Source organism: Populus trichocarpa, chromosome 5, assembly GCF_000002775.5.
Source record: "Populus trichocarpa isolate Nisqually-1 chromosome 5, P.trichocarpa_v4.1, whole genome shotgun sequence".
Classification (NCBI taxonomy): domain Eukaryota; kingdom Viridiplantae; phylum Streptophyta; class Magnoliopsida; order Malpighiales; family Salicaceae; genus Populus; species Populus trichocarpa.
Genome location: NC_037289.2, coordinates 12,913,730 through 12,941,300, shown reverse-complemented (window position 1 = coordinate 12,941,300; position 27,571 = coordinate 12,913,730). Strand labels below are relative to the sequence as shown.

The 27,571-nt window shown below is 32.1% G+C and overlaps 1 protein-coding gene and 1 pseudogene across 1 annotated transcript; both read right to left on the bottom strand.

Moving 5' to 3' along the window:
- Positions 1-3,209: 3,209 nt before the first annotated feature.
- LOC7490310 (transcription initiation factor IIA subunit 2) lies at positions 3,210-6,221 on the bottom strand. Its single transcript, XM_002306487.4, has 4 exons — positions 6,052-6,221; positions 5,837-5,975; positions 5,695-5,745; positions 3,210-3,633 (listed from the first exon to the last, which is right to left on the bottom strand). The coding sequence occupies exons 2-4, from the start codon at positions 5,963-5,965 to the stop codon at positions 3,493-3,495; spliced, it is 321 nt and encodes a 106-aa protein (XP_002306523.3). The 5' UTR covers positions 5,966-5,975; positions 6,052-6,221; the 3' UTR covers positions 3,210-3,492.
- An 11,146-nt stretch (positions 6,222-17,367) lies between these two features.
- On the bottom strand, positions 17,368-22,705 carry LOC7489788 (uncharacterized; annotated as a pseudogene).
- Positions 22,706-27,571: the final 4,866 nt, after the last annotated feature.

The following is a 27,571-nucleotide window of genomic DNA, read 5'->3' as shown; positions in this document are numbered from 1 at the left end:
GGTACAAAAAGTGTTGATGAGTATTTCAAGGAGATGAAACTTGTTATGATTCAAGTTAATAGCTAGATTCATGAATTGCCTTAATTATGATATAGCTCATAGTGTGGAGTTGTATCATTATATAGAGATGAATGAGATGATGCATATGGTCATAAAGATGGAGAAACAGCTTAAATGAAAGGATACCATTCGACAAAGCCAGCCATTAGGTCATTTAAACCCTTGGAAACCTAATTAGAAGGCTAGTACTGGGGGTGGTCCATCACAACAGAATGAGAAGGGCAAGGTCAAATACCCTAGAGAGAAGAAAGACACCTCGATCATTGTTAAAGGTAATAATGTTACTCCTACTTCTCGTAACTGTGACATTAAATGCTTTTATTGTTTAGGTTTTAGTCATGTTGTTTCGCAGTGCCTAAACAAAATAGTCATGTTTATGAAATCTAATAATGAGGTTGAGACGGATGGGAAGGATGGAGAGGAGAAGATGCCACCATTAGAGGATGCTGATGATATTTGTGTTGAGTATCTGGTTGAGGGAGAGGCACTTATGGTGAGGAGAGCATTGAATATGCATGTCAAGGTGGATGATTTTGAAGGTTAGAGGAAGAACATACTCCACACAAGATGTCATGTTCATAATAAGGTATGTAACTTAATTATAAATTGTGGTAGTTACACTAATGTAGTTAGTACTGAATTGGTAAGTGAAAGTGAATAAACAAGTTTTGGTTACCTTTTCTAATGGTAAATATTGTTAAAAGGTGTTATGTGATGTTGTGTTAATGCAAGCTAATCACTTATTGCATGGTAGACCATGGCAGTATGATAGGAGAGTTATGCATAATAGAGTGACAAATAGGTATTCCTTTGAGGTGAATGGAAGACCTATAACTCTTGTATCTTTGATACCTAAGCAAATATATGAGAAACAACTGAAATTGAAGAATAAGAAGATAGTTGAAAATGAGAGCTTGTATATCAAGAGGACTTTCTTTGCTAATAAGGTTCTTCTTGGTTTTGATGATGATGTTATTCTTCAGTTTGGTACTAATTTGTTGACCTTAGAAGATGTTTTTTATTATATAGATTCAAAGTGGAATCTATATAAAGAAGGTAAGGATTATACGAACCAAGTCAGGTCCAACTATGGTCTTAAAATATATGCTGACCAGTTTTGCGAAATCGAGCATATCTCTTAAACCGTATATCAAAACAAACTGAAACTTTACAGGGAAATACTAGGCATATGAAACTATATTTTGGTATTTTCTCGGGTCAAATGGAGTTCAGGAATATATTATTTCAGAGGGCCAAAGTTGCTATACAAATCTTGTCAAATTTACAAGACTATACCTTTGTGTACTGTTTGAGATATATCTGGAACTACAAATAGAGGTTTGCCGCGATTTAGTTTGGGCTGGAAACTAGACATCTCAAGCTTTCCAACCATATACGGTGGGCCCAATAATGCATCTAAACAAGAAAGAACGACGTGTTTGAAGCCAGGACTGAAAATATGCAAAGAATGTGCGAAAATTAGAGATTCGGGTTACATTGAGGAATTTTGACATGAAAATTTTGGTTTTCTTATCCTATTTTATTTATTTATTTATTTAATGTTGAATAATTATTTTTAAATTTGAGTTTATTCTAGCCCATTAGACATTATTTAAGAGTTTATTTCATTATTAGACTTATATTAATTGATTCATAGTTTAGGCTCATTAGCTTGCAACTCAAAATGAATCCATTAGGGTTAATTAGAGGAGACTATATTATTTTTTTAGCTGCAAATTGCAGTAGTAAGTTGGAGAATAAACACGATTTTTTCTTTTGTTTATTTGTGGCAAAACAACCTTTCTTTATAGGGACCAAGATCGTACACTAACTTATTGAAGATTAACTGGTTTATGACGTCATTCATATACTTAGGGTTCTTAAATACAAGATTATCTATGGGTCCAAGTCCTTTTCCAATACATTTGGTTCTTAAGTACATGGTTACTTCTAGATCAAGGTTCTATGAAACTTGATTTTTGACTTTCCAGATTGTTATATACTTCGTTGGGAGTTGTTTGACCACGTGATCAAGAGGTTTGCCATTTATTCTCAAGAATAAGTGATTGAGTAAGCCTAAGAAATAATATTACAATCACACTGTTAGTACTAGAGAGCATAAGATAAAATGTTTTAAGATCAGTGGACTATTGCCTCAATCTGCATCAAGTCTATTTTCTGACTACTAATACCATAAGTTGGTTTTCTTGTTGTTTTATATGTCTATCATGTTTTTGTAGAGAGTGAGAGTAAGATGAACATAAAGTTGATTTTTGTTTTACATATTGATTTATATGTATGTTTTATGTTATGTGAAAATCAAATTATATAAAAAATCAAAGGTAACAACAATTTTAAAATAATTGAAAGTATTTCAACGGTTGAAGGGTTGTTGTGGTGGTGGTACTGCAGTAATGGAGGTTGAGGGGGAGGGTTTCAGATACTGTACTAAGACAAAAGACAATGATAGTTATTGTAAAAGCCCATACTATTCTTCCTTGGTAAATCATTTTACCTTCGGTAGGTGAAGATTGTAGAGCCACTGTTTGCAATAACAAAAAATAAAATGTTAGAATGTTCGATTCATTTAAACGTGCTGAACAACCACAGAAGAAAAGGAAATTCTCACATGTTAGGATGGCTTGTAACATGAATGACCCTTCACCTAATCAATCATCCACTAGCATTTGGAAGCCTTTTTTCACTATCGAGATACAAAATCCATGCTTTATTTTGTCTTTTCAAATTAAATTAAATGTCTTCTGATATCAGGAAAGAGGGGGGAATATAAATTATTGATCAACTAGTAAAGCACACACGTTGCATGTAACAAAATAAATATATTGAATAATCATATAGATGGTGGTCCAATGATAAAAAACTTGGAACCAAAAGGTTTGCTTCCTCTGTGGTCTCAGGTTCGAGCCATGTGGTTGCTCATATGATGGCCACTGGAAGCTTACATGGTCGTTAACTTTAGAGCCCGTGGGATTAGTCGAGGTGCGCGCAAGCTGACTCGGACACCCACGTTAAACTAAAAAAAAAAAAAAAACACATTGAATTAATTAATAGAGTAGCTTGATTAACTAATTTTTTATAATTTAGAGGTGCCAATCTTTTAACCCGTTGCCTTCATGCAAGCACTTGCATCCGAGCACGAGAAACGATTAATAATACGTAAACAAATACAGCCACCAACGAAATTGTAGTTTGATGATGCTACCCTATTCCATGAGTATACCATCTTCTTAGCAGATTAAATAAAACGAACAATCACCGTCGTCAAAATAATACATCATCAAATAACAAAAGCTGGAACTTGGAAAAGGTTGTTGATGGGTTACACATGCTGTGTCCAGTCTTCCACAGTAAACAACACTCGCATCCCATCTTGCTGCCATCCCACCTTTACAAATAACCACCTCTACAGCCTCATTGCGTAAGCAGCTTTGAGTCGCATGCCACTATTTTAACCCGCCCAACATTCTCCTGCGTGTCCTCATTCTTAAACATAGCATCCTGTAAAATGAAGGTCCAAACATTGTCGCAGAATCTGTAGGTATGCAGATGTCCCTGTAGCACCCAAAACCAGAAAAATAATATGAGTCCTTTCAGTTGCTACCCTAACACATAAAATACAATCTTGATCCAGGAAAATTACGACAGGAGTTCCCTGGTTAAAGAGCCCAACTCCCACAGATTATAAATATGAACTCCTCCATTAAACCTAAAGTGGAAAGGAAGAATACGACTATAAAGTCCAAAGTCAACAACCAAAATGGTACAGAATTCGTTTTTTCTTTTTCCCCCACGCAAATCCATAAAAAGGATCCTCACCGAACTTTCACCATTGAGGGAATATAAGAACAAGTTCCGGAAAAAGGTGAAGGCAAAAAACTTCAAATAGACATGACATTCAATTCCCAGCCACCTGCCTAACTTGTGAAAATCTCCAAAACTAATTCGGAAATGCAATTAGCAACAATCACCAAGATATCCCTCCCTCCCAAAAATGAAGTATCATGATCAGAGCAGCATAAAGCAAGTCATTCTTTAAATTGTCTTCTCACTGCACAACCTCACCCATCATTCAATTGCCTCACTCTACCACCAAGTCACTGTTAAAGTTGCCACATGCGATACTTAAACATTCAACCATGATGCTCCTTTTGCTATGCAGATTCAATTTGTTCTGAAGGCTATGCCAACAACCACTGCTGACCACAAAAGATTAATTAAAAAATGCACCATCTTACGGTAATCACTAGGACTTCAGTTCTTTTTTTCTCACAAAGGCCCAATCAAATCCAAAACAAAATCATAAATTCATCAGTGCAACTATAGTGCTCTGTAAATGCAAAAATCTGCAAAACCTACCACATATTGCTGGCTGCTTGGAATAATATGGCAGTTAATACAGAAAAGTGCATCAACAACAGATGTACATGGAAGCACCAGAGGCTCCATTAGGTCACTACGCCGCAAGTATTTGGGGGAGGGGGTGAAATAGGAAGAAAATAACAAGGTTGAGAATTACAAATGCCAGTCCAGACCTAAGCTATATAAAAAGTTCCATCATTAATCATCTCCAAAATTTCCTTGTAAGACTGTAGGAATTCATACCTGCCCCAAAACTAACATAGAAGACAGTTTCTGTACAAGTATGCTAATGAAGCATTCAAAGCACCAATTTTCAATTGCCTAAGAAGCTGATCGAGAAATAACCACTGACCAATGATGCAGTGCTCATGGATGGCTAAATTTATCCGATATGTTTATTTGCATCAGTTGACATTGAAAATTCAAACATCCAAAAGTGCCTTGAGCACGTGACATTTCCCAGCAAGCATACACTTAAGTTGTCCTTAAACCAATTACATCCACTCCACATGTGCGGAACAATAGAATGGTTCTATATCAGCAACAATTTGATTCCATAAACCTTCTGCTTCATTGATAAGAAGGCAGGTTTGTCATCAAAATTTGACAGACAAAAGACTCTTAATGTTGATATTTTTTTTTAAGTAGACTCCAATCTTATCATTCATCAATCAAGGTGATTCAAAACTTCTTTATAATTGTGGTTAAAATCGATATTTACAAATCTAAATTATAGAAACAGTAATTAATAATCCAGAGATGTTGCTGTTTGGTTGTATAACAGAAGGTGCCCTATTTATATTACATAGATTCCTCATCTTCACACGACCCAATTATGGAATAAAGAGCTGATGAAAATGATTTCACATCTTCAGAAAATGAATCAAGCGAAACGCACACATGCATGCAGGAACGCATGACACACAACACTTTCAGAAACTGTTTTGACTTTCGAGTCGTTACATATTTTTTGGCCAAAATCAACAGGGATAATCAACGACACACACACACACACACACACATGGAAGACGTTGACTTGGAATCACAATCAATAAGAGGCCAGATCAGCAAAGTCAAAATTTAGTAACATTTTTAATTGTTGACTAAACTAGTTATAACATAGCACAAAAGAATTAGTTCAGATCCAATTGACAACCATAAAACTCGTTATCCCAATTCGCTTTAAACGATGATCAATTGACAAAAGATGGCAATCGTAATAGCTAAATAAAACATAAAATTGAAAGAACTTACCTTAATTGAGACTTTGCTCTTCACTTTTGTTTCCAAAGCTTCAGTCATGGACTAAAATTGAAAAGACAAAACAAAAAAAATTAAAAAGAGAGAACCCAAAGTGGTTAGTTATCAAACTGGATTAAGTGTGATTTACATGTACCTTATCAAACTGAACAAGAACCTGGAAGGCTAGCTCAGGACTGAGAGTACCGTTTTGAACCATGTCATCAAGAGTCTCCGTCAAGCACATCCCGATCGTCGATCTTCTATACAGCTCAAACGTCGCCATTCCCAGAGATCTGTAAATCAAACACAAAGAAGCTACTGTAGATTTTTGCAGAAAGAGCGTGAATCTATGGAAGAGATTAAAATTACCGATTGGAGGAGTTGATGCTTTGTTGTGGGTTTAATTTAACGTTTATTCGAGGGAAGAGCTTTTTGGGCGGAGAGGATTTGAACCCTTTTATACCCTAGTTTTTGAGGATGGGAGATTTTATACTCACCGATTGATTTGGAAGGTACGAATTGCCTGTTTTGACCTGTGTTTAGCTTCTCACTCCTAAGCCCACTTTGTTACTATTTTTTTTTGGGCCAACCGCTTGAAACGTAAACTTGGGCTACGGAACTCAAGAGATTATATTAAATATGTTTTTGGTACAGTGATTGCCGAGGGCAACTTGCTTACAAGCTTGTATGGAGAAGTATTTTCCACGGGAAGTGGATTTCTAAAAATTAATTTATTTTTTTATATTCAGTAGTATTATAAGAAAAAAAGTTGTAAAATACTTTTTAATATTTTTTTATGTCAAGCAAAATTAGTTGGAAAATAATTATTATTTTTTAAATTTATTAAAATAATAGAGACCAAATCTAACATATGAAAAAGTTAAGATGGATGAAATTGAAAAACAAAATTAATTTCCTAAATTATTTCAAATAAAACAAATCATAAAGAAAGAATGGAGACCAAATATAATAGATAAAATAGTTAAAAGATGATGAAATTAAAAAAAATTAAATTTCATAAATTATTTCAAATAAAATAAATAGCAATTACAAGAATGTAATCAAATCTAACAGATAAAAAAGTTAAAAGATGATGAAATTAAAAAAAATTAATTTCATAAATTATATTAAATAAATTAAATATTAATTAGAAGAATAATGATTAAATTTAATAGATGAAAAAAATTCAATTAAAAAAAATAAAAAACAATCAAAAGAATAAAAATAAAAAGTGATATAAGAATTAAATTCTAACGGATGACATTGAAAAATAAATAAATAAAAAGATTCAAAATAAAATATATATAAATCAAAAGATTGATGACCAAACCTGATATAATCAGCAAATGAAAAAATATTTTTGAATTTTTCGCAACTTCTAGAAAAACACTTTCCTGAAAACCAAACCAATTTTTTTTTTTTTTTGCTGGAAATTGTTTTTCTTTGACAAGCTTTTATAATTTTAAATAAATATGAAAAAATTTGGAACAAACAAACAAGGCCTAATAAGTAAACTTATCAACAGTATTATTTTTCTTAGATCGATTAGGCCTAATTTAATTTATAGTTATTTAAGCAGAATCACATGTTTTAAGTGACTAATTACCTAAAACTTTTTTTTTTACCTTCACTCTTGAACTCCACAGGATACTTGTAATATAACAAAATAAAGAAAATTTTCTAGTTATAGATGACAGAATGAGATGCTCATCTATTACAAATATAATATGATTACAAATGTCAAACTATTATCCCTCCTTTTCTTTTACTCTCTAGTCTTTTTTTACATTTATCTCATTTCCTTTCTACTACTCTTTTTAGATACCGTTTACATCATGTTCTATGAAATTTTAAATTTTGTTTTTTAGCTTAAATTTAATTTTTTTATATTTTTAGATTGTTTTTATATGCTGATGTAAAAATGATTTTTAAAATAAAAAAATATTATTTTGATGCATTTCTATCACACTCTCAAACACCCTCTAAATGGATAAAAAGTGAAATGACCTCAAATTTTAACATCTTTTTTTTTTCACGATACATTGGTAATTTGCGGTGCAAAATTTTTTTTATAAGAATTCAGCAGAGTTTCTCCTACATTTAAACATATCCAGTTATCTACACTTTCATTTCCATTCGTCATATCAATTATCAAGTCTCAATTATAATCCAATCATCCTAGATCATATCCTACTCCAACTCATACATATTTCTCCGTGTCTCAACAAATTTAATCATATGTTTAAACATCTATATAGTATGAACATTGAAAAAAAAATTTAAAATATACCTAAACCAATTTAAGAATATTAAAATCTATCCTACACAATATTTTATTAATTCTATTAAGTACATTATTAATTCACAAATAATTATCTTATAAAATTATTTACAATCCCCAAAATGATAGTAATTAAATTACATATAAAGTCATACATTCCCATAAGATTTAAACATTACATTAATTTACAATAACGACTATGATGTATTATACTATTACTCCTATTCCTGCCGAGAATATGAATGACATGTAAAAGAGTAACTAATACATAAGATTAACTTTCAAATTTCAACTATAAGATTTAGTATTTTTAGTTATATTATTCCTTCTCAATATCTCTTTAGTATTAACACCATTAATTTAAATCTTTACTTTACCAATTAAACTCATAATAACCAACCCTCATGATCATCAAATCTCTAACAATTCACTGTAATTGACAACCTTCTAGCTATTCTCTCATGAATGTCAATGATTTGGTGATTCTTCTCAATTACCAATAAATCAGGCAATCCATCTAATTGTCCATAATTTAGTAACCCCTCATAATTACTAATAAATTTGGCAATCCATCTAATGCCCATAATCCGGTAACCCCTCACAATTACTGATAAATTTGGCAATCCATTTGACTGCCAATAATCCGATAATCCCTCACGATTACCAATAAATGTGGTAATTCATCTGATTATCAATAATCTGATAACCCCTCATGCTTACCAATAAATATGACAATCCATCTGATTGTCAATTTCTCCTCTTGATTTTTTTTCTTTTCCAACCATTAAAGCGCATTCAATAAACAAAATATTTGCAATAAGACAAGATAATAAGATTTCAAAAACTCAAGTGAGGTGAAGTACACCTACCTGTTCCTTTGACTATGTGGTTTCCTTCGGTTGCAGATGATTCTATTCCAGTTATCTCCATTGTTTTGAATTTACAAGACATCATTAGTATCATTTCATAACTTCACCATAATGTGAGTTCTCAAATCATTACAATTCCATTCACACATGTCCACTGTCATAAATTACTTTACGTTTTCGATTAGTTCCTTCAATTAACTTCTTCATTGCAATTTCTAAACCAGTTATCACTCAAGAACACTGTTTAGTATTTTACTTATAACTAACGTTATAGATTTTGGTTTTAAGTGTGTCTTGTCTCTTCTGAAAGCTTAGATTTGAACTCTACTAAAAGGTAGAAAACTCAATTCTGCCATTAACACACCTAAAATTACTCATTATCGCGCTTTATACAATATGTACAGTATGATTAATTTCGACCTTTCTTCAATTTTTAAGTTATATTTAGAGTTTTATAACTCCAAATTCAACAAGGCAGTCTCGTTTGAAAACTAATATTCCTTGATACAATTTTCATGAAAAGACTTGTTTTCAAATTTTATCATTTTCAAATCCTAATCACCTTAGGAAGTTAGGTAACAAAATTGTCCAGACTCTCAATCTATAGATTTGACAAACAACCAAGTATTTTTATTCCATATATCCCATAACATTTTTTACGTACAATCCTCCTATTAACCAAATATATCTAACCCTCATCGTTAAGTGTTTTTCCTTTATTTTTTTTTTTTCATATTTAACATAACTTCTTCTAATTTACCCATTTCTCATGATAACTTAACCCATTTTTACAAATTACCTTACTTAGTTCATCATCACTTGTTTATATCTTTCCTTTCCTTTTAAAAATTTATGCTTGGAATATAATAACCTTTTGAGTAATGAGTAAAAATAACCATTGTTCTTACATCATTATCATTTCATTTACATAATACAATTTCATTTCAAAAAGGTTTTCATCAATCCAACAATTTCCTTTGAACTATTTTCATGGCCAAAACCACCATGCTCATTTTCCCTAATTTATTTCGTTCCAATTACTTTTTTTTTCTTTCTTAATTCATAAAGTATAATCTACTAACCATGTTCCAAGTTTTAAATATGTGTTATAACAAGAACTTATTCTATAATCATACTTCCCACCTTCACCAAGAAAAGATAATTCTTCAACTTAACTAAAACCAAAATTTTCATCATAACTAATCATTTACCCAACTTGTTAAACACTTATATTATAATTTTTAAACTAATTACCATCTCCCTTTTTGTCGACATGTAGGGGTAGAAATTCTCTTCTTCTATTATTCCTTTGGTTCTAGCCTTTTTATTGTTATTCTCATATATTTACCATATATTCCTTCCTAACATTTCACCATAAAAACCCTTCCATGTATACAAGAACACACATTTCTTCCATTTATCCAAACTTCCATTTTTTAATCACAACTTACACTTATTAAACATTTAACATTACCCCTTTTAAACCATACCTCTTCTTTCCTTCTTTGTTTAAGGCTAGCCGGTTCTAAGGTTAGGGATTTCAACTTTTTTTTTTCTTTTCAATTTTCTTTCGTATTTCACTTAGTTTTGTGTCTTTCCTTATTCACTTAACATGTTTGTTCCGTTACACCTTTATTTTCAACATGCATACAAACCCTAAGGTTACAACATTTAGGGGTTTTTCATCATCTCCATCAAATGTTACCAAGAGCACAATTTAAACAATGTAAATCATCTTACCAAACAAATTTGAGCTTAAAGGCTTTCTAGACAATTTTTTCTTCTTCTCCTCCTCCTCCTCCTCCTTTTCTGGCCGTCTCTCTTTTTATCTCTCAATGTCTTTTAAGTGTAGCTCCCTTCTTTCCAAACTCATTTCTCACTTAACATTGTTTTGGCAAGGACATGCAAAAGGATTTGATAAAGAAGAACAAGAAAGGGGACTCTTATAAGGCTATTATGGTCGGCCCTAGTAGAGAAAAAATGAGCTGATTTTGTCTCATTGTATTTATACCCCTCTCCTTTAATGACCCTAGGCCTTGTTTAGGTGCACCAAGATTTATTTCCAATGTTTTCTTATACTGATTTATGACCAAACTTTCAACATCCTCAAGTTAATTTTTGAAATAATTTTTTTTCATCACTCATAATTATTCCTTTAATGTACCCTAATATTTTGTTCAGTTTTTCCTTATTAAATCTTTTCTATCAAATTTTCACCATGTTTCTCTATCATCTTATTTATGATTTATTGAGACTTTACAACAAGATTCTTCATGATTCTTTACTTCTACCAATCATCTTTTTATAACCCATAGAGAGTAAGTTTCTCTCCTCCATTGTTAATTCAAAATCAGGTTTCACCATTTTCTTCATCGCATCTATTATTTCATCATATAAATTAGTTTTCTCGACTAGTTTGGCAAATGTAAATGAAGTTCTCATGATCTTTTAATGAATCCATGTTTATTACTGATCTTTTTCTAATTTAGAATGCCTAAATCAAACATATAACAATCAAAATAAATATTCTCCTTTTTGTGTGAATCCTAAAATCACGGTTAATGTTCACGGCTAAAAACACAAATTAGGTTGCTCCAAATCCAATCTTCACAATTAAGATTATAAAACCTCATGGCCTAGACGTGTTTAAAAATTTCAGCTCAATCAGACCTTGAACAACTTGGATTGAAGCATTTGATCAAAAGTGAAAGGATCTCCAAATTATTATTATGGAAAGTTGTTCAAATATTTTTTTTTATCTTTGTATTATTTTTTAAAATATCATACACAAAACACAATATGTTTCTCTTAATATATTAAAGAGAGAATGATTCGATGTTTTTTTTCTTAAAGGATTTAAAGACTTCAAAAGAAGAAAAAAAATGAATATAGTAAAGGAAAAATTAGGGGTTTAAGGATTTCAAAAAACTAGCTTGGATACCATGTTTTTAACACACTCACACAATACTAATCAAGCTAACTCAGAAAACTAATTATATAAGAAAATCAATAACCTAATAATCAAGAAAGTAAATCTAAATCTATATACAGGAAATCAAGATATCTCAACTCAAAATAAATATAGCTTACTTGTTGATGAATTTTCAGGAAAAAATAAGAAACTATAAATGTTGTTATTAAGGATTCAACTATTTGTCCATCACTTGGTACAAATGGTTCTACTACAAGCAGCTTCTCAATATTACAACAACACTACCTTGAAAAATTGCACAACCAAATAAGGCCTATAAAGTTTTTTAAAATCAATTTCAAATTCTCTCTAGTACAACAAACCCAAAGCTTTAAAAGGAAAGAGATAAAGGAGTACACAATAGGTAATGGAGATGTTTCATATTGTTTTTCATTCCTCAAATTGACATCTCTTTCCTCTTATTTATAGAAGATCTTAGTAAAATGTTTTTGCGGAATTAAGTAGGATGGGTTAAATGCAAAACTAAATATGATGGTTTTAATATAGAATTAAAAAGTGACATTTTAAATATTTTGTTCTAATATAACCAATTATTTTGTTTTATATATAAAAAGCTAAAAATTATTTTACAATTAACTCAAATCTTTGCTTCAGTTGAGCATGCATTTGACTTAAACTAAAACTTATTTAGACTAGAATCTCTTATCCCTAAACATTTTAGTACCTTACAAGCCTCATTTTAACTTTTTAAGTCCACACTAAATAAGTCATAAGAAAATCATGTGATATTTCAATGTTAATGTTTGTCAATTAAAAGCCTTTTTATATCAATTTTTAATTTATTTATATTGATTTTCGACATGTTAATGTTCCATATTAAACTGTTTATGTTAGAGAACAATTTTCAACAAAAACTTAACCCAAAATATGAAAGGATACTACATTAATCATGTGATTAAACCAATATTATAAAATGATTTGGTTTTCATAAACCAAATGTTTTCATGATTTAGATTTAATATCAATTGTCTAGTTGGTGTCCCATCAAAACAAAATCGTTAAATCTCAAGAAAAAGAAATATGAATTTAGTATCACACATTAATAGAATACACTAATATTTTTTTTATCTACACTACGCTTTAGGTCAGATTAATTTTTTTTTTCAACCTTAAAAACCATGTAAAGATGTTAGGAAGTCAAAAATCTGATGCATACCAGCTGAAACACTTTTAAAATACTTAAATGGTGACATATTGGATATTTTTAAAAAATATATTGAAATGGTGGCACATTGGATTGACCTGAGTCAACCATAGTTAACGTACGAAACCTGTAATTTGGGGTATGATATCATGATAAATCCATGGAATCCATATCAAAACAAATTAGAAATCTCAATTATAATGAACCAAATATTGAAAGCTAAAATCAGTAAACAAAATTAAATTAAAAAAAGGACAAAAAAAAACTATTCGAGTAAACCTATACTAGTAGCTAGTGCAACGCCCCGGGTTGTGTAGATAAGAAGAAACAACTTCAGGTGACACTAGGATTTCTAAATAAGTAAAACAATTCAAGACTCTAGTCATTTAGTTGATTATGTTTAATATTTTTTGTTAATTTAATATTTTTTTAACAGGCAACCCAAATTTAATAATATAAAAAATGGTTAATCTCTCAAATTCACAACCCGTGAAATCATAGAATCGAGTTCAATTAAAAAACTTAATTCTCAACCGGTTTAATGTTGAAGGATGAAATCAAAAAACAAATCTCAATTTAAAAAGTGTACCAAAGCAAAAAAAAAAAATAGCAAAAAAAAATGAGCATTAAATCTAAAAGAAAAAAAATGGAGGGTGAAATTAAGAAAAAAAAAATCAAATTAAAAAACCATCTCAAATAAAAAAAACAATCAAAAGATTAAAGATTAAATTTGATACACTAAAAAATTGGAGGATGAAATTGAAAAAAAAATAGATTTTAGAAATCAATTAAAATAAAACAAATAGGAATAAAAAAAAAAGGGACCAAATCCAAAGATAAAAAAACCTGAAGGGCTGATCTGCAAACTTGGAGGGTTAGTCACATATTTTTAGGAGGAGAGAGAAAAAAAGAAGAAGAAAAGGCTTTTGGCGCCGAACCGAAGGTTCGTTGACCATACACGTTGCCTAGAAAGAAAGAGGATGTCGAGACGAATCAAATGATGTTGTAGAAGATTAATAGTTTCAACCATTAGAGTCAGTTACATACGTTGCCTGAAGGCAACAGAGCGACTAACATGTGCAATTCACACATTATCAACTTTTTTGAATTTTTTTATTTATCAAAATACCATATTGCCCCTAAGACCAAATAAGTATTATGAGAAAAACATTGTGAAATTAGTAATAAGCCTATGAAGTCAAGCTATGAGAATTTTAATTCCAAGGATAATAAAGTCATTATACTATGCTTGAAAAAATGAAATATAAAAAAAGCTTCTAAACCATAGTCAAGTGGTTTTTTTAGGGCAATTAAGTACTTTAACTATGCAAAAAAATTATAAAAAAGCCGAGATACCCCCAACTAATTCAAGAATGACTAGTTATAAAAAGACCCATTTACCCTCAATGCTAGGTCTGTAATTGTTTTGGTCAAGGGCAAAAGCATGATTTTACTCTTCCAATCCATAATAGATCACGTCTTGTCCACACCAGTTAGGTTCTTTTAATTAACATGTCAAAAAGTATAGAGGTAAAATACAAGTGGACTAAAATGAACTCTCAGGTTTTGTTTCTGGAACTAGAAGGAGGACCTTCCAAACTATCATAATCTATACTTTTAGGAAAGGGCTGGTGCTTTTTGGTCGTGTAAAAAACAAAGTGTTATCACCTTCAACAAGTGGAGCACCAGGTACATCTATACTGTATAGCCAATAGAGTCCATGTCTTTCAATTGAGTTATCCTTTTCTGTATGGGTGTATTTGAGATTGTAATAGCGGTAACGATTTAAAGTGTTTTTTTTATTTAGAAATATATTAAAATATTTTTTTTATTTTTAAAAAATTATTTTTGACATCAGCACATGAAAACTATTTAAAAACATAAAAAAATATTTTAAATAAAAAAAATTAAAATTTAAAAGAACACGATGCACCAAACACATTACATCAACCCGCCTGAAAATAAAAGGTTTGATTTTGGATTGTTTATTCAGGCCTTCAAGAACAGAAATTTTCAAAAACTAACATCCATGGAAACTGAATGCTTCGTCGCTTTTCTCTTTTCTTTTTTGAATTAATTTTGCTTAGTTAATTATCATTTAACTAAAGACTTATTTAATTTATTAATAAAAATTTATTTATTAATAAAGATTTATTTATTAGTTGGTTATACGTGGCTTTGACATTATTCATCTAAATATATTTTATTTATTAATAAAAATATATTTTTCTTTAATATCTATCAAATATTTAATTAATAAATTAAATACTTGATTAATGAATTTAGAATAAAGATAAAGTTTTTGGGATAAAAATATTTTGCAAAGAAAATTATAAAGTTATTATAATCATAGGATTTCTATTGCATCAAAGCATTGTTCCTAAAATGTTCCTAATCAATGCTTTATTAAGACTAATATTAATTAGAACTATTAAGACTGATACATATTATGTTTTTTTCTTTGTGATAGGAAACAGTTGTTGTCATAAGCTGAGGTATGAAGGATATCTAGAACTAATATGTAGGTGTTTGTCAGATGACATGTTCACTGAATTGAGTCGCATGAGAACTCCATATGGAGAGATTACTTGTGTTTATGGAAAGACTCACATGACAGTTGCGTAAATGATTCTTAGACTTGAGATCACTAAATTATCTTATATAGAAAGTGTTATGTTTTGATCCTACTACATGTTGTTCTAGTCAAGGGTAACAAACGGGAAAATATTAAGTATAACATGAACTATATGAAGGTATTTAAGTAATTAAAAGATGATTCATCACCTTAGATGAATTAGAAAAAATATTTTATCTATTCTCAAATGGTATTGATTGTAAATCTTTGTGCAAGGTGGAATAAAATTTGTAAAGAGTTTCGAATCTTATTCAAAGAACATACATGATTTGACATGGTAGACACATTCCATGCTATAATATTTAAATCAGAATATTAATTATTGATGATGAAATAATAATTACTCTAATAAACTGATCACTAAAAGGTTAAGTTAAGTCACTTATAACTTTTCTAATATTTAAGGAATCGTGACAGATTGCTAGAGATTGTACTTAATCTTAAAATATAAATCAATTAATTGTTGAATTGATAATAAATAAATTTGTTTAATTTATTTAATCCTATTTTATTTAGGATTGTGATTTATATTTGGGTGAATTTATTAGGGAACTAATGGGTCGCACTCTTAAGAATCATTGATCATAAATTAAAATGAGATGATTAATCAAGTGTGACTTGATTATAAATAAGTTTTAGAAATTAAAGACTGGAGTGTAATTTATACAGGGAATTACAATTCTAGACCTAGAAAAATCAAGTGAGGACTTGATTGAATAAATTTCTAAAATTAACCTAAAATAATATATGATATTATTTAAGGGGTAAATTGATATTTTTATTTATTTATAGGGGTTTTAGGTTTCCCTATAAATAAAAAGCTATATCTTTTATTTTATGTGGATGGTGAAAAAAGTGAATACAGTAGTATAATACTAAAATACCTAAAACATAAAAGAAAAGAGATAGTATTCTAAGATATAATAATTTCTCTTTCACTGGTGGTTTGTATGTACTATTGTTAGAGACAAGACAATTTAACAGTTTGTGGTTTGCAATAACTCAGCTTTTAAAGCAAATATTTAAAGTCGAAAATAACATTCGATCTTCAGATAATATCCGTATAAAACTCTAAAATATTTTTAAATATGTTTAACAGGATCATTAGAAATCCTGAAAATTTTAAATTTGCTATTTCTGCCGTGAGTATATATTTTAGGAAACCATTAAGTATTGCAATCTCGTACAAAGTGTTGCACAAAGAAGATGGAAGAACGTCATTGCAAAAATAAGCCTCGTGAGGAGAGATTTCCTTTTGCGCAAGCTAGCATGACTAAACTTTCAGGATGATTAAAATAGAGTTTATTGATGTACTTGGGATTAGAACAAGGAGCACAAAACTGTTTTGCCGAACGATCAGGGATGCCTCTTTCCCACAATGTTGGCCCATCTCTCGGAGGTTCATACACGAGATCACCCATCTCAATGTCACAACCTGTGTTCCAGGATTTGAAGTTATGGTTTATAGTGGTAGAGGTGCTTCCAAAGAAATTTTAATAGAGCCAAATCTAGGGAGTCATGCCTGAGGTAATAGTAATGGAAAAGTAGCCGTCTTCATCTGCTATAGTTCAGAATTGGAAATCCTGATAGCAAATAACAGGAAACATTGTTATCTTCAAGGGTCTGCTAGACAAAAACTTCCCCTAAAATGGCTTCAACAAAGCATTGAGTCTCTTTTATCCATCCTTTTGGTGTATATTCTTAGCGCTTCTTTGTTATGTTGCGGAAATGGTTAAGAACAGACAAGATAAACAAAATTCAAAGCTACACCTTGCGTTCTCTTTGCCACGATCCGACATCACATCTCCTGGCAAGGCTACTCCAGCATAAGCTCCATTTGCTGGTATACAATCATTGCTAACAAGCCTAGACATTGAACAAGACAACCATTAATATAAAGTAAATCAGATTGATCATCTCTGCTTCCCTACCTGTCTCGCACTAACAATCCGTCGTTGATCCGGTTTTTGGTAATCCTCTGAAGCTGGAAAATTATAACCAGCTTTGGACTCGATCAACATCTAATTATCACACTTATAAACCTTTATTAGCTGTAGCTAAAAATGAATTTGCTTGAACTATTGGTATAGTTGAGGAGTTAATCTCATTTTAGACATAATGAAAATAACCTGCAATTTAGCGTCCTCCCAAATTGAAAGAGGGTCATCTCCATCCATCACAGAGTTAAAATACATAAACACGGGTTCAGATACTTTCTTCCATGCCTCACCAGCTCCAATATATGGCACCAAACCATCTCCCGAGTAGTGAGCACTGATCAGAAACATCTGATTATAACATTTTGATCCCATAATAAAATGCTGTTAGAAATGAAGAGCCTAATTACCATAATTAAGCTGCATTGCTTACTGCAAGAGTGGTTGGGTCAAGTTCTGTTTAACAGGTCCGCCGGATCGAAACTCATCGCTCGGTGTAATTTGCCGGAACCCAACTAGCGGGTCCATGCATATCCACCCATGTACCTTGTTGTCTTTAATTTCATTTGAGTATTGGTACTTATCATCCAACTATACATTTTATGATGGAAAAATTCCAAATCTTATAAGAATTAAAACGAGAGACGAGAGAGAAAGAAGCATGTATATTCCTCTCCTTTGAAGTCTAAGCATGTATATACCTCTCCTTTGAAGTCTGGCTCGACAGGATTGGCAAGCTGAACGGCCTCGGGATAGGCCAAGGGCTGGTCTCTTGGCGGCAATCGGTCATCAGGCAATGGCATGAATCTGTCTGTTGTCCGCTACGGCCATGTAGTGAAACCTATCCATTCAAGTCAGCCACGTTAAAAAAAGGTCATTACTCTAGTAGAATCCTGAGTTTCCGTGTGAAAATAGATCCCATAAGAAAGAAAGAAAAAACAGAGATTAAGTTTGTTTACTTGTCCTTCCTGAACTTGAATGCAATCCTAGTAGAATCCTGAGGAACCACGAAGCATTACAAACCTATAATAGAATTTTATCAGCTTAGTCATTATATATCTCTCTCTCTCTGTTTTAAAGGAAAGCATTGAAACAAATAAATAATTACCTTTTGTCTATGTTCAGAGGAACGAGCTTGCCCTCCTGTGAATGAGACTTCCACCTGTTCTTCCGTTTCTACTATAACCTTAAAACGTGTTCCCTTAATCCTGTACAGTAATTAGACCCTCACTGAGCTCCAGCTTAAGAAAGAAATGAACAATCTCCCTCCATTGACAAAATTTTAGGTTTGAAGGACCGGCTAACTGTTATAATTTTAGTTATGGATCATTTCAGGTGTTCATATAAAACTGCACAGAATGTGCTGATCATATATAACAAGAAAGTGTTCAATCCATTTTTGGTTAGCCTAAGTCTGAGTTTAATGGCATGGTTTCTTAAGCTGTCGTAGCATTTTAAGACTTAAAGATTATAAACCTGTTAGAGAGAGAGGGCCAAAAAAGAGAGTATACACAGAAAATGTAAAGTACCCTCTATTAGATTCATCGTTTAGAGTATACCACTGAGAATTCCATCTGGGTTTCACAAAGTGACTTGCAGAATTCCATTATCCACACCACTTATGTACATGCAACGTGAAAGCTGAACTTAAACAAGGGGCAGAAAAACTTGAAAGTCTCTTGCGTGGCATTCGAGAGAAAATAAAGAATATATGTAACAAGAAAACACAGTGGGGAAATTAAATTTAACCTAGTTGACGATCTTGAACAAGGAGTTGGCACCCCTAAACGTGGCATGCTAAAGCCCTTGAGCCCTGATAGACGGACCCTGGAAACAATTTAAGTTTAGATGTCTCTATTTAGGCTGCAAGAGTACTCTGCAAGTGATGCTTACTAAGAAATAATAATGGAGGAAGTCAACACACACACACACACACACGGGGGAGGGGTATTATTATAAGAATCTATTGGTTGGTGCATTAGCAGATAGAAAGGCGTGCAAGAATCGGTATACGTGGATCAGAGCTGCAAAGCACACATCACTGAACCATGACAACTGTGTGAGATAGAGAATTAAAACTTCCAACCCTCAGAATTCTGTTAAAACTTTGTTGGCGGGAAGGCATGCAGCTAAATCTCCTTCGACTAGGCTTGGCTTTATTCCCGAGGATTGCACTTGGTGAACAGATTTTTATTGGTCAAGCGGAATTGGATGGGCTAAGACTGTCATATATAAAAGGAGATGGGATTAATTAACTTTTATATTTATATAAATTAATACTGAGTCCCCCTTCGGATCAAAACACAACGACTGCATTAAGAAAAATATTAGAGTTTTTTTTTTTTATGTCATTAAATACTTGAAATGAGGATCAAAAACTTGTCCAATATGTCAATCATCATACATGGTAATAAATAAAAAAAAGTTGATGTGGCTTCTTCAACCTAATGAGCCAAGTGTGAATCGGTTGCAATATTCAAATAGTGATATGATTAAAAAACAATTTAACACTATTATTGTTTTAACCCCGACCAACCCTAACTCAAATGTAGTACATCAAATTATCAAAAGATTAAATCGCAAAAAAAAATCTATGGAGCAAAATGAAAAGATGACGACAATACACCATATTGACTCATGCTAACTCGCAAAATCATTAATGACCTAGGCGATCGACACGACCACAATGAGTTAACCCAGTTGGATAATTTGCCTCTCTTTTTTTCTTCCCTTATTCTTCTCCTTATTAATCCTTGGCCACGTCTCAACTAACCTCGGGTTCTATTAAAGAATGGAGACGCAATTTAAGAAATAAATAAATGTTGAAAGATTAAACTTGACTTCTGAGGGATGAAACTGAAAAACAATTAGCTTAAAAAAAAACTAGGAAACATGGGTGAGTCTTCTATATTAAGGTTAATCATCCAAACTCACAACTTGTGAAATCCTAGACTTGGGTTCAATAAAGAATCTCAATTACCAACCAATTTAATATTAGAGGATGAAATCGAAAAAAAATCTAAATTAAAAAACTTGCCAAAGAAAAAAGAATTGCAACAAAAAGAATGAGGACCAAAGCACATAAAAAAATTTGAATGGTGACATGATAAAAAAAACCTTCAATTCTAAAAATCATCTAAAACAAAACTAATAGAAATTAAAAGAACGAGGACAAAATATGACTGATAAAAAATTGAAGGAGGTTGAAATTTAAAAATAAATAAATATTAAAGGATGAAATTGAAAAAACATTAGCTTAAAATAAGGAAACAAAACGAAGTAAACCCACGTGAATCTCCTAAACATGGGTTTGTCCCCCAAACTTGTAACCTACAAAGTCCTAAATCTTAATTCAATCAAGAAACTCAATTCCCAACCAATTTAATGTTGGAAGATGAAATCATCAAAAAATTAAATTAAAAAGCAAAAGTGCAAAAAACAGAATGAGGATTACATCACATGGGAAAAACAAATTAAAGGTCGATGAAATCGTAAAAAAAACTTCAATTCAAAAAATTGTCTAAAACAAATAAACAATAAAAAAAAACAAAGACCAAACTTGATAGATAAAAAATTAAAGGAGGATGAAATTGATAAAAAAACATTTCCAATTCTATATACCATTACAAATTAAAAAAAATTATAATTAAAAGAACAATGATCAAATATGAAGGAAAAACAAATCGAAAGGCTGGTTTGAAATTTTGAAGTGCCACAAGCAAAAGTCGAGGTGGAGAGAAAACAAAGAGAGCAAAAAAGCTCACCAGCACCAAACTGGAACCAGATTGCCACACGCATTGCCGTGGAAGGGAGAAGTTGCCGAGATGAACCTAACCATACCAAGAAATCTCACCGTTGATTGTCGGATGTGCCATTTGAAGGCGAAAAAGTCAATGACGTGTTGACAGGTGCTATCCACACGCCAACATATTTTCTTTTCTTTTTTAATATATTTTTCATAACTTATTTCTGAGTTATTCCCCAAATTCACTTTTTCTCTTCCAAAATAAAAAAAATATATATTCGGACTAAAAACAAAAAAAAATCCAAAAAATAATAACAGTGAGAAGAGGATATCGGAGCGCCTAGAAAATGGCTAGAAATTAGTTGAGGAGGCTCAAAAATTCAAAGATTAAAATTTGACAGTATATTTTTTATAGATGAAGAGCCCTGTTGACAAAGAAAATTCAATTTGAAGAAGAAAGGTCCAAAAAAATATATTTATAGACTCAATTAAATTTTATTGGAGGTTTAATTGAATTTATGAAGGGTTTGATTGCAAGAAAAATTAATTTTAAAGTCAATTTGGGGTTTAATTGGAAGAAATTAAAGTTCTGGGTTAAATTAGAATTTTTTAAAGTTGATTTGGTCAAATCAGGAGCTTAATTGCATAAATATTGAAGTTTTATGGGCAATTAGGGACTTGATTGAAGAAATCCAAAACCAAGGACTAAAAGGGAAATAGGTGCTAAAATCTGGGGCTTGAATTGAAGTTATTCAGAGGTGAAATTAAATAGAATTGAAAGTTTGAAGTCAATCACGGGTGTAATTAGAGATAAGTCACAAATTGAAGGACTAAAGCGTAATTGGCAGAAAAATTACTATTCATCTTATTCTCCAACGAGGTTGCCCGAGGGGCCTCCTTCCCAAGACGTTTGACGCCTCGTTTCCTCCCCAAATTAGATAAAACCTGCACGAAAACGATCCTGTGATACCTGACTACACGCTAGTATAAACCGTCCGGGCTTATCAAGGCTGCAGAGGCAGCGGCACCGCCCCAAAGTAGCCAACCCTACCAGCCATTTTCCTGCACAAAACTGGCAGTTCATTATTGCTTCTTTGAAGCAATGGTTGAAGTGCTTTCAGGTCGAACCAATGGCCAACATTTGGCACTAGAAGAGACAAAGTGTCCCTCTTCCACCACCCATAAATAGATGTGATTTTCATGCTCCATGGGTGGGGAGATCTGGGTCCAAAGACAGCAAAAAAACCAGCCTCCTTAACGGTCTGCCATCTTCACTCTCCTTCTCTCTCTCTCTCTCTGCCATCGACCGCCACCACAGCACCACCAGCGAAGCCAGCATCCTCAGCCAGTCCAGCAAGGGCACCTCCTCCTCCACGCTAAGTAACTTTTCTTTCCCCTCCAGCGTCTCCTTCGTCTTCATCTCCTCCTGCATGCAGAACAAATATCGTTCTGCATGCAGGAGGACGTGAGGGGCAAAATAATTCCCCCTCTTTTCCTTTTCTAGGTCGGGCCGGTTCTGGCCCAGCCCTGATGTCTGGGCCGGGTCAGACCCAAACCAAAGAAGTAGAGAGGACTGTTAGGCCGAGATCGACACAACCCTTTTGGGCTGAGTCCGGCCCAGCCCATATATTTTATAATATTATCATCGACCCAAACCAAAGAAGTAGAGAGGACTGTTAGGCCGAGATCGACACAACCCTTTTGGGCTAAGTCCGGCCCAGCCCATATATTTTATAATATTATCATCAATTGACCTGTATGAAATGCTACCTAAATGAAAAAAGAAAAAAAAGAAAAGACTGCTTTATCATCAATTGGAGGAGCTTTATTTATTTATTTATTTTATGAAAAAAAATTATTATTTAGATGGAATTGTGGGATACTAGATTATTGACCTGTATTATGTTGTGGGTCAAATTAAAAATATTTTAATAAAAAAAATAGATATTGCTAACGTGTTTCTAGTAGAAAAAAATTTTAAATCGTGTGGGGATTGATCAAATATGACCTGATCGACTTTGAAAATAAAAAAATAATCTAGACAACCGATAAAAATATAATTTGACTAAAAAAACTTAAGATGATAGTTTTTGTTAAATATTGAGATGACAACATATTAGATTGATTTGATAACTTGGGTTAACTTATCAAATATGTGACGTGGGTCATGAGACCATGATAGCTATATAGAAAGTAAATCGAACCAAAATATGAACCCAAATCCCTAATCAACACAACATTGAATGATGAAATTAAAAAAAAATCGATTAATAAATAAAACAATACGACCTGAGCCATCTTAAGTTAACAGGCCAGACCTGTGACTCAAGTAAATAAACCACAATAACCTCAAAAAAAATAAATCAAAATAAATTATAAATACTAATTCTCAGTCAACCAAACATTAAAGAATGAAACAGGATAAAAATTCAATAAAAAAAGATAAAAAAAACTCGAGTTAACAGGGTCAACCCACTAAATTCATGACCTGGATCATGATACTAGAATAACTTGATAGAAAGCAAATCAAAATAAATTATATATCCCAATCTCAATGTTAAAATATACAATTAAAATTAAAAAAAAAAACCTAGTATGTGATCTATGAGGAGGGAACTGTGAATTCCCTTCTTATTTAGCTTTTGTTAATTAATGTTTGCTGGTTTTTTCTTCAATGATTTAAAATGATCGTAACTTAGATTAACTTTTAACTTATTTTATATAATTGAATTACATAAACGAAAACATTTTACTTGAAGGAATCATTGTAGCAATCACGCCAAGTACTTTCTCATATTTGCGGATCTAAAAGGCAGCGCATGATTCTTGAACCCAATTTGAGTTGATCATAACCAAGCCCTTAATAATTTAACAAAACTGATTAATTAATTCTCCTTTTTCAAAAACTATATTTTTAAGCTTTATTTTTACGTCAATTTTATGTCCCTTCTCTAAGGAAAAGGCAAAGTTGATAAAAATAGAAAGAATAGACGAGGAAAGAAGGTTTTTTTTTTTAAAAAAAAAAAAACTATTAAATTGATTATGTCCAAAGAACCATTTAATTATTTTTAATACTACATGTACCAATTAATTAGTTTCAATCAACTCCATGAATTAAGTTAGAATTTACTCTCCATCGTTTCAGTTTCCGCCTCTCAAGGGAAAAAAATTCGCGAGTCCCCCAGCTCTGACTTTCGCCACATCTGTCCCCACGAATCAATTTTAGTCCTTAACCTGGGAATGGAAACAGGAGGAATGGGCACACGATCATTGATTCATGGATCTCGCAGAGAATTTCTTTCTGCAATAGTGTTTACGAATTGATATTGGAATATACATCTAATCCGATCACAACTGTAACAACCCTGATTTTCTATTTTTTTTTTTGTGATACATTGAAAAATTCAAGGTAATTTTTTTTTTTTTTGATATACAAGTTTTATCAAAATTTCGGCAGAGTCTCCCCTATACTGGGAGGTCCCAAGTTATTGACATATACCTGTTTACACTTCTAATATCTCACATCTCATAACTCAATCACGACCTAATCGTCTTGGGTCTCAATCCCACAAACATCATCCTCATCACAACCATAATATTTATAACATACATTGAACAACAAATATCATTATAGAGGAAAAAATGAGATAAACACGCATATATAAAACATGATTATATGAATTTCAGAGTTAAGTTCATCTATTTAAGTTTAAACATCAAATATATAAATTAAGTTCTATAAATGTTTTAATATTTCAAAATACAAGGATAGAACTACATAACAAAAAGTGAACAAAAGCTAGGATCTACTCCTGTAGTACACGTGATGGTCCTGAAACAAAATACATATTATTGAAACATGAATATCACAATAAGTATAGTAACACAAATATCCAACAATTTAAAAAGGCAAACATGTATTCATATTCTATTCACTTCTCCATTTTTGTTTCCATTGAAACTCTTCTTCATTCAACTACTAAAACCGTTTCATCTTCCATTTTTAACTTCCATTCAAGATTCCATAAAATCAACCACAACTATTTCTGCCTAACTCATTTTCAATACTAATTCCACCGGTATCATCATCACCTCGTAGGCGTCGATGTTTAGCAATCCCTTTACCCGGGACCCTAACATACACTAAATGTATGTTAGTCCATGCCCCATAGGTGTCAATGCATGATGATCCCCTTACCCGGGATCCTAACATACACTAAATGCATGCTAAGTCCATGCCTCATAGGCATCGATGCATGGTGATCCCCTTACCCGGGATCCTAACATACACTAAATGTATGCTAGTCCATGCATGGTGATCCTCTTACCCGGGATCCTAACATACACTAAATGTATGCTAGTCCATGCCCCATAGGCATCAATACATGGTGTTTCCCTTACCCGGGATCCTAACATACACTAAATGTATGCTAGTTCATGCCAATTTCATCCATTAATATTGTCATTCTTTGTCCAGCCATAGTTATCATTACAAATTTTCATTTCGAACATGGCTTGTTTCTTTTCGAAGCTACGATGTAACATCACATGTTTCTCGGAAGGAAAGGACCCAATTTTTCACCCTTTAATGCATCTAAATAATCATTTTAGAGATTTTTCGAATCGGCCAGCAGAGGTCGTATTCCGACCTCTACTCATATTTTTGACTATATCTGGAGTTCTAGGACTCCGTTTCAAGCAAGTTTGGTCTTGTTGGAAAGTTAAGACACGGGGCTACAAGTCCCATTAAGGGAGGAGAAACCAGTTCTGCCCCCAAGACACTCGAAATTATTCGTCAACAAATTAGACCTACTGCCCTATAGGGTTTGTCATGACCCAGTCTCAGTTGATGACCCATAACTAGAGTTCTATAGCTCTAAATTGAGTAAGGCCAATTTTTTTAGTTAGTCAACATCCAAATCTACAATTATTATGAAGAAACCTAATCCTAATTCCCTCATCCTCCTACTCGAATCCTCTTCACAAGTCAGGAGATGAATCTGTCCAGATTCATCAACCTTTCCATTTACACACAACATCCACAATTCAACCTTTTCTCTTTATCTCAACCCCTAGCCATATCATATGTCGTTTAAGAGTGTCAACAATATCTTTTTAAGAGTCAATTTATCCTAACTAATTGATCTATACCATTGTACGCAAGGTACTTTTATTCATTCTAGTAATATCACAACAAGTTTGATACATATCAATGGATGTAAGACACTCGTATCCATTTTAATTATGTCATAACTAGTTGATACACATCAATGTATGTAAGGTACTCATATTCATTCAAATATTTATCGAAGCAATAAAACAATAAATTCTGAAATCAATGAGTTTATAGAAATTGAAAAGACAAGGTGCGATGCACCTACCTAGAGTATGTGCATGTGCTTCCACTCCATGCAATTGTCCAGTCCCCGCAGCTTTCTCTGTACCACCAGAGATTCAGTCTTTATCAACAATACAACCAACATCACAACTTTATTTAATTTTCATTCAACTAGTATTCCCAAACCAATCACAAGGAATTTCTTTAGGATCTCATACTCTTTCCCATTTTCATGTTTATATTCATTCTTATAATTTTGTTATCAAAACCATCACTCAACAACAATTCCAAGCAAAGATTAAAAATCATCTAATTCCGATCAATTTAGCTTAACCAACCCAGAACACTATCTAGTGTTTTAATCATAACTAAAGCTGTAAAACTTTGTTTTGGGCGTGATTTATCTCCATCAAAGGCTAAAACATAAAAATACAACTTTTATGAAGAAGCCAACTCCAAATTATTTTGTTTTAAGGTTCAAAATCAACAATCATAATAGCCCCTCCTTTATAGCTAAAAATTTTGGACAACGAGGATTTTCATCCCTTGAAAATCCATTTCAACTTCCAATTTATTTTCATGCAAAAACAACATCATCCAAGGTCATTTGGCATCATTAAATCACAAATTCAAACCAATTCTAAAGCAAAAGATTCAAACAATTTCCCTACCTCTACAATATAGCAAGATTAGACCAAAATAAGGAAACTCATTCCTTTTAAGATCTCTCCTATTATTATTATTATTATTATTAATACAACAAAATGATGAACCATTCATTTTCTTTCACTTTCTCCTCGTGCGATTAAACATATGCGACAAACCTTAACAATTAATATTCTTAGATCATTATCACAACAACAATTTCATCCTATTAGTCAGAATCCATGACAATCTTCATTAACTAATCAATTTGCCAAAAATACTTATGGCTAGCTTTAAATATGT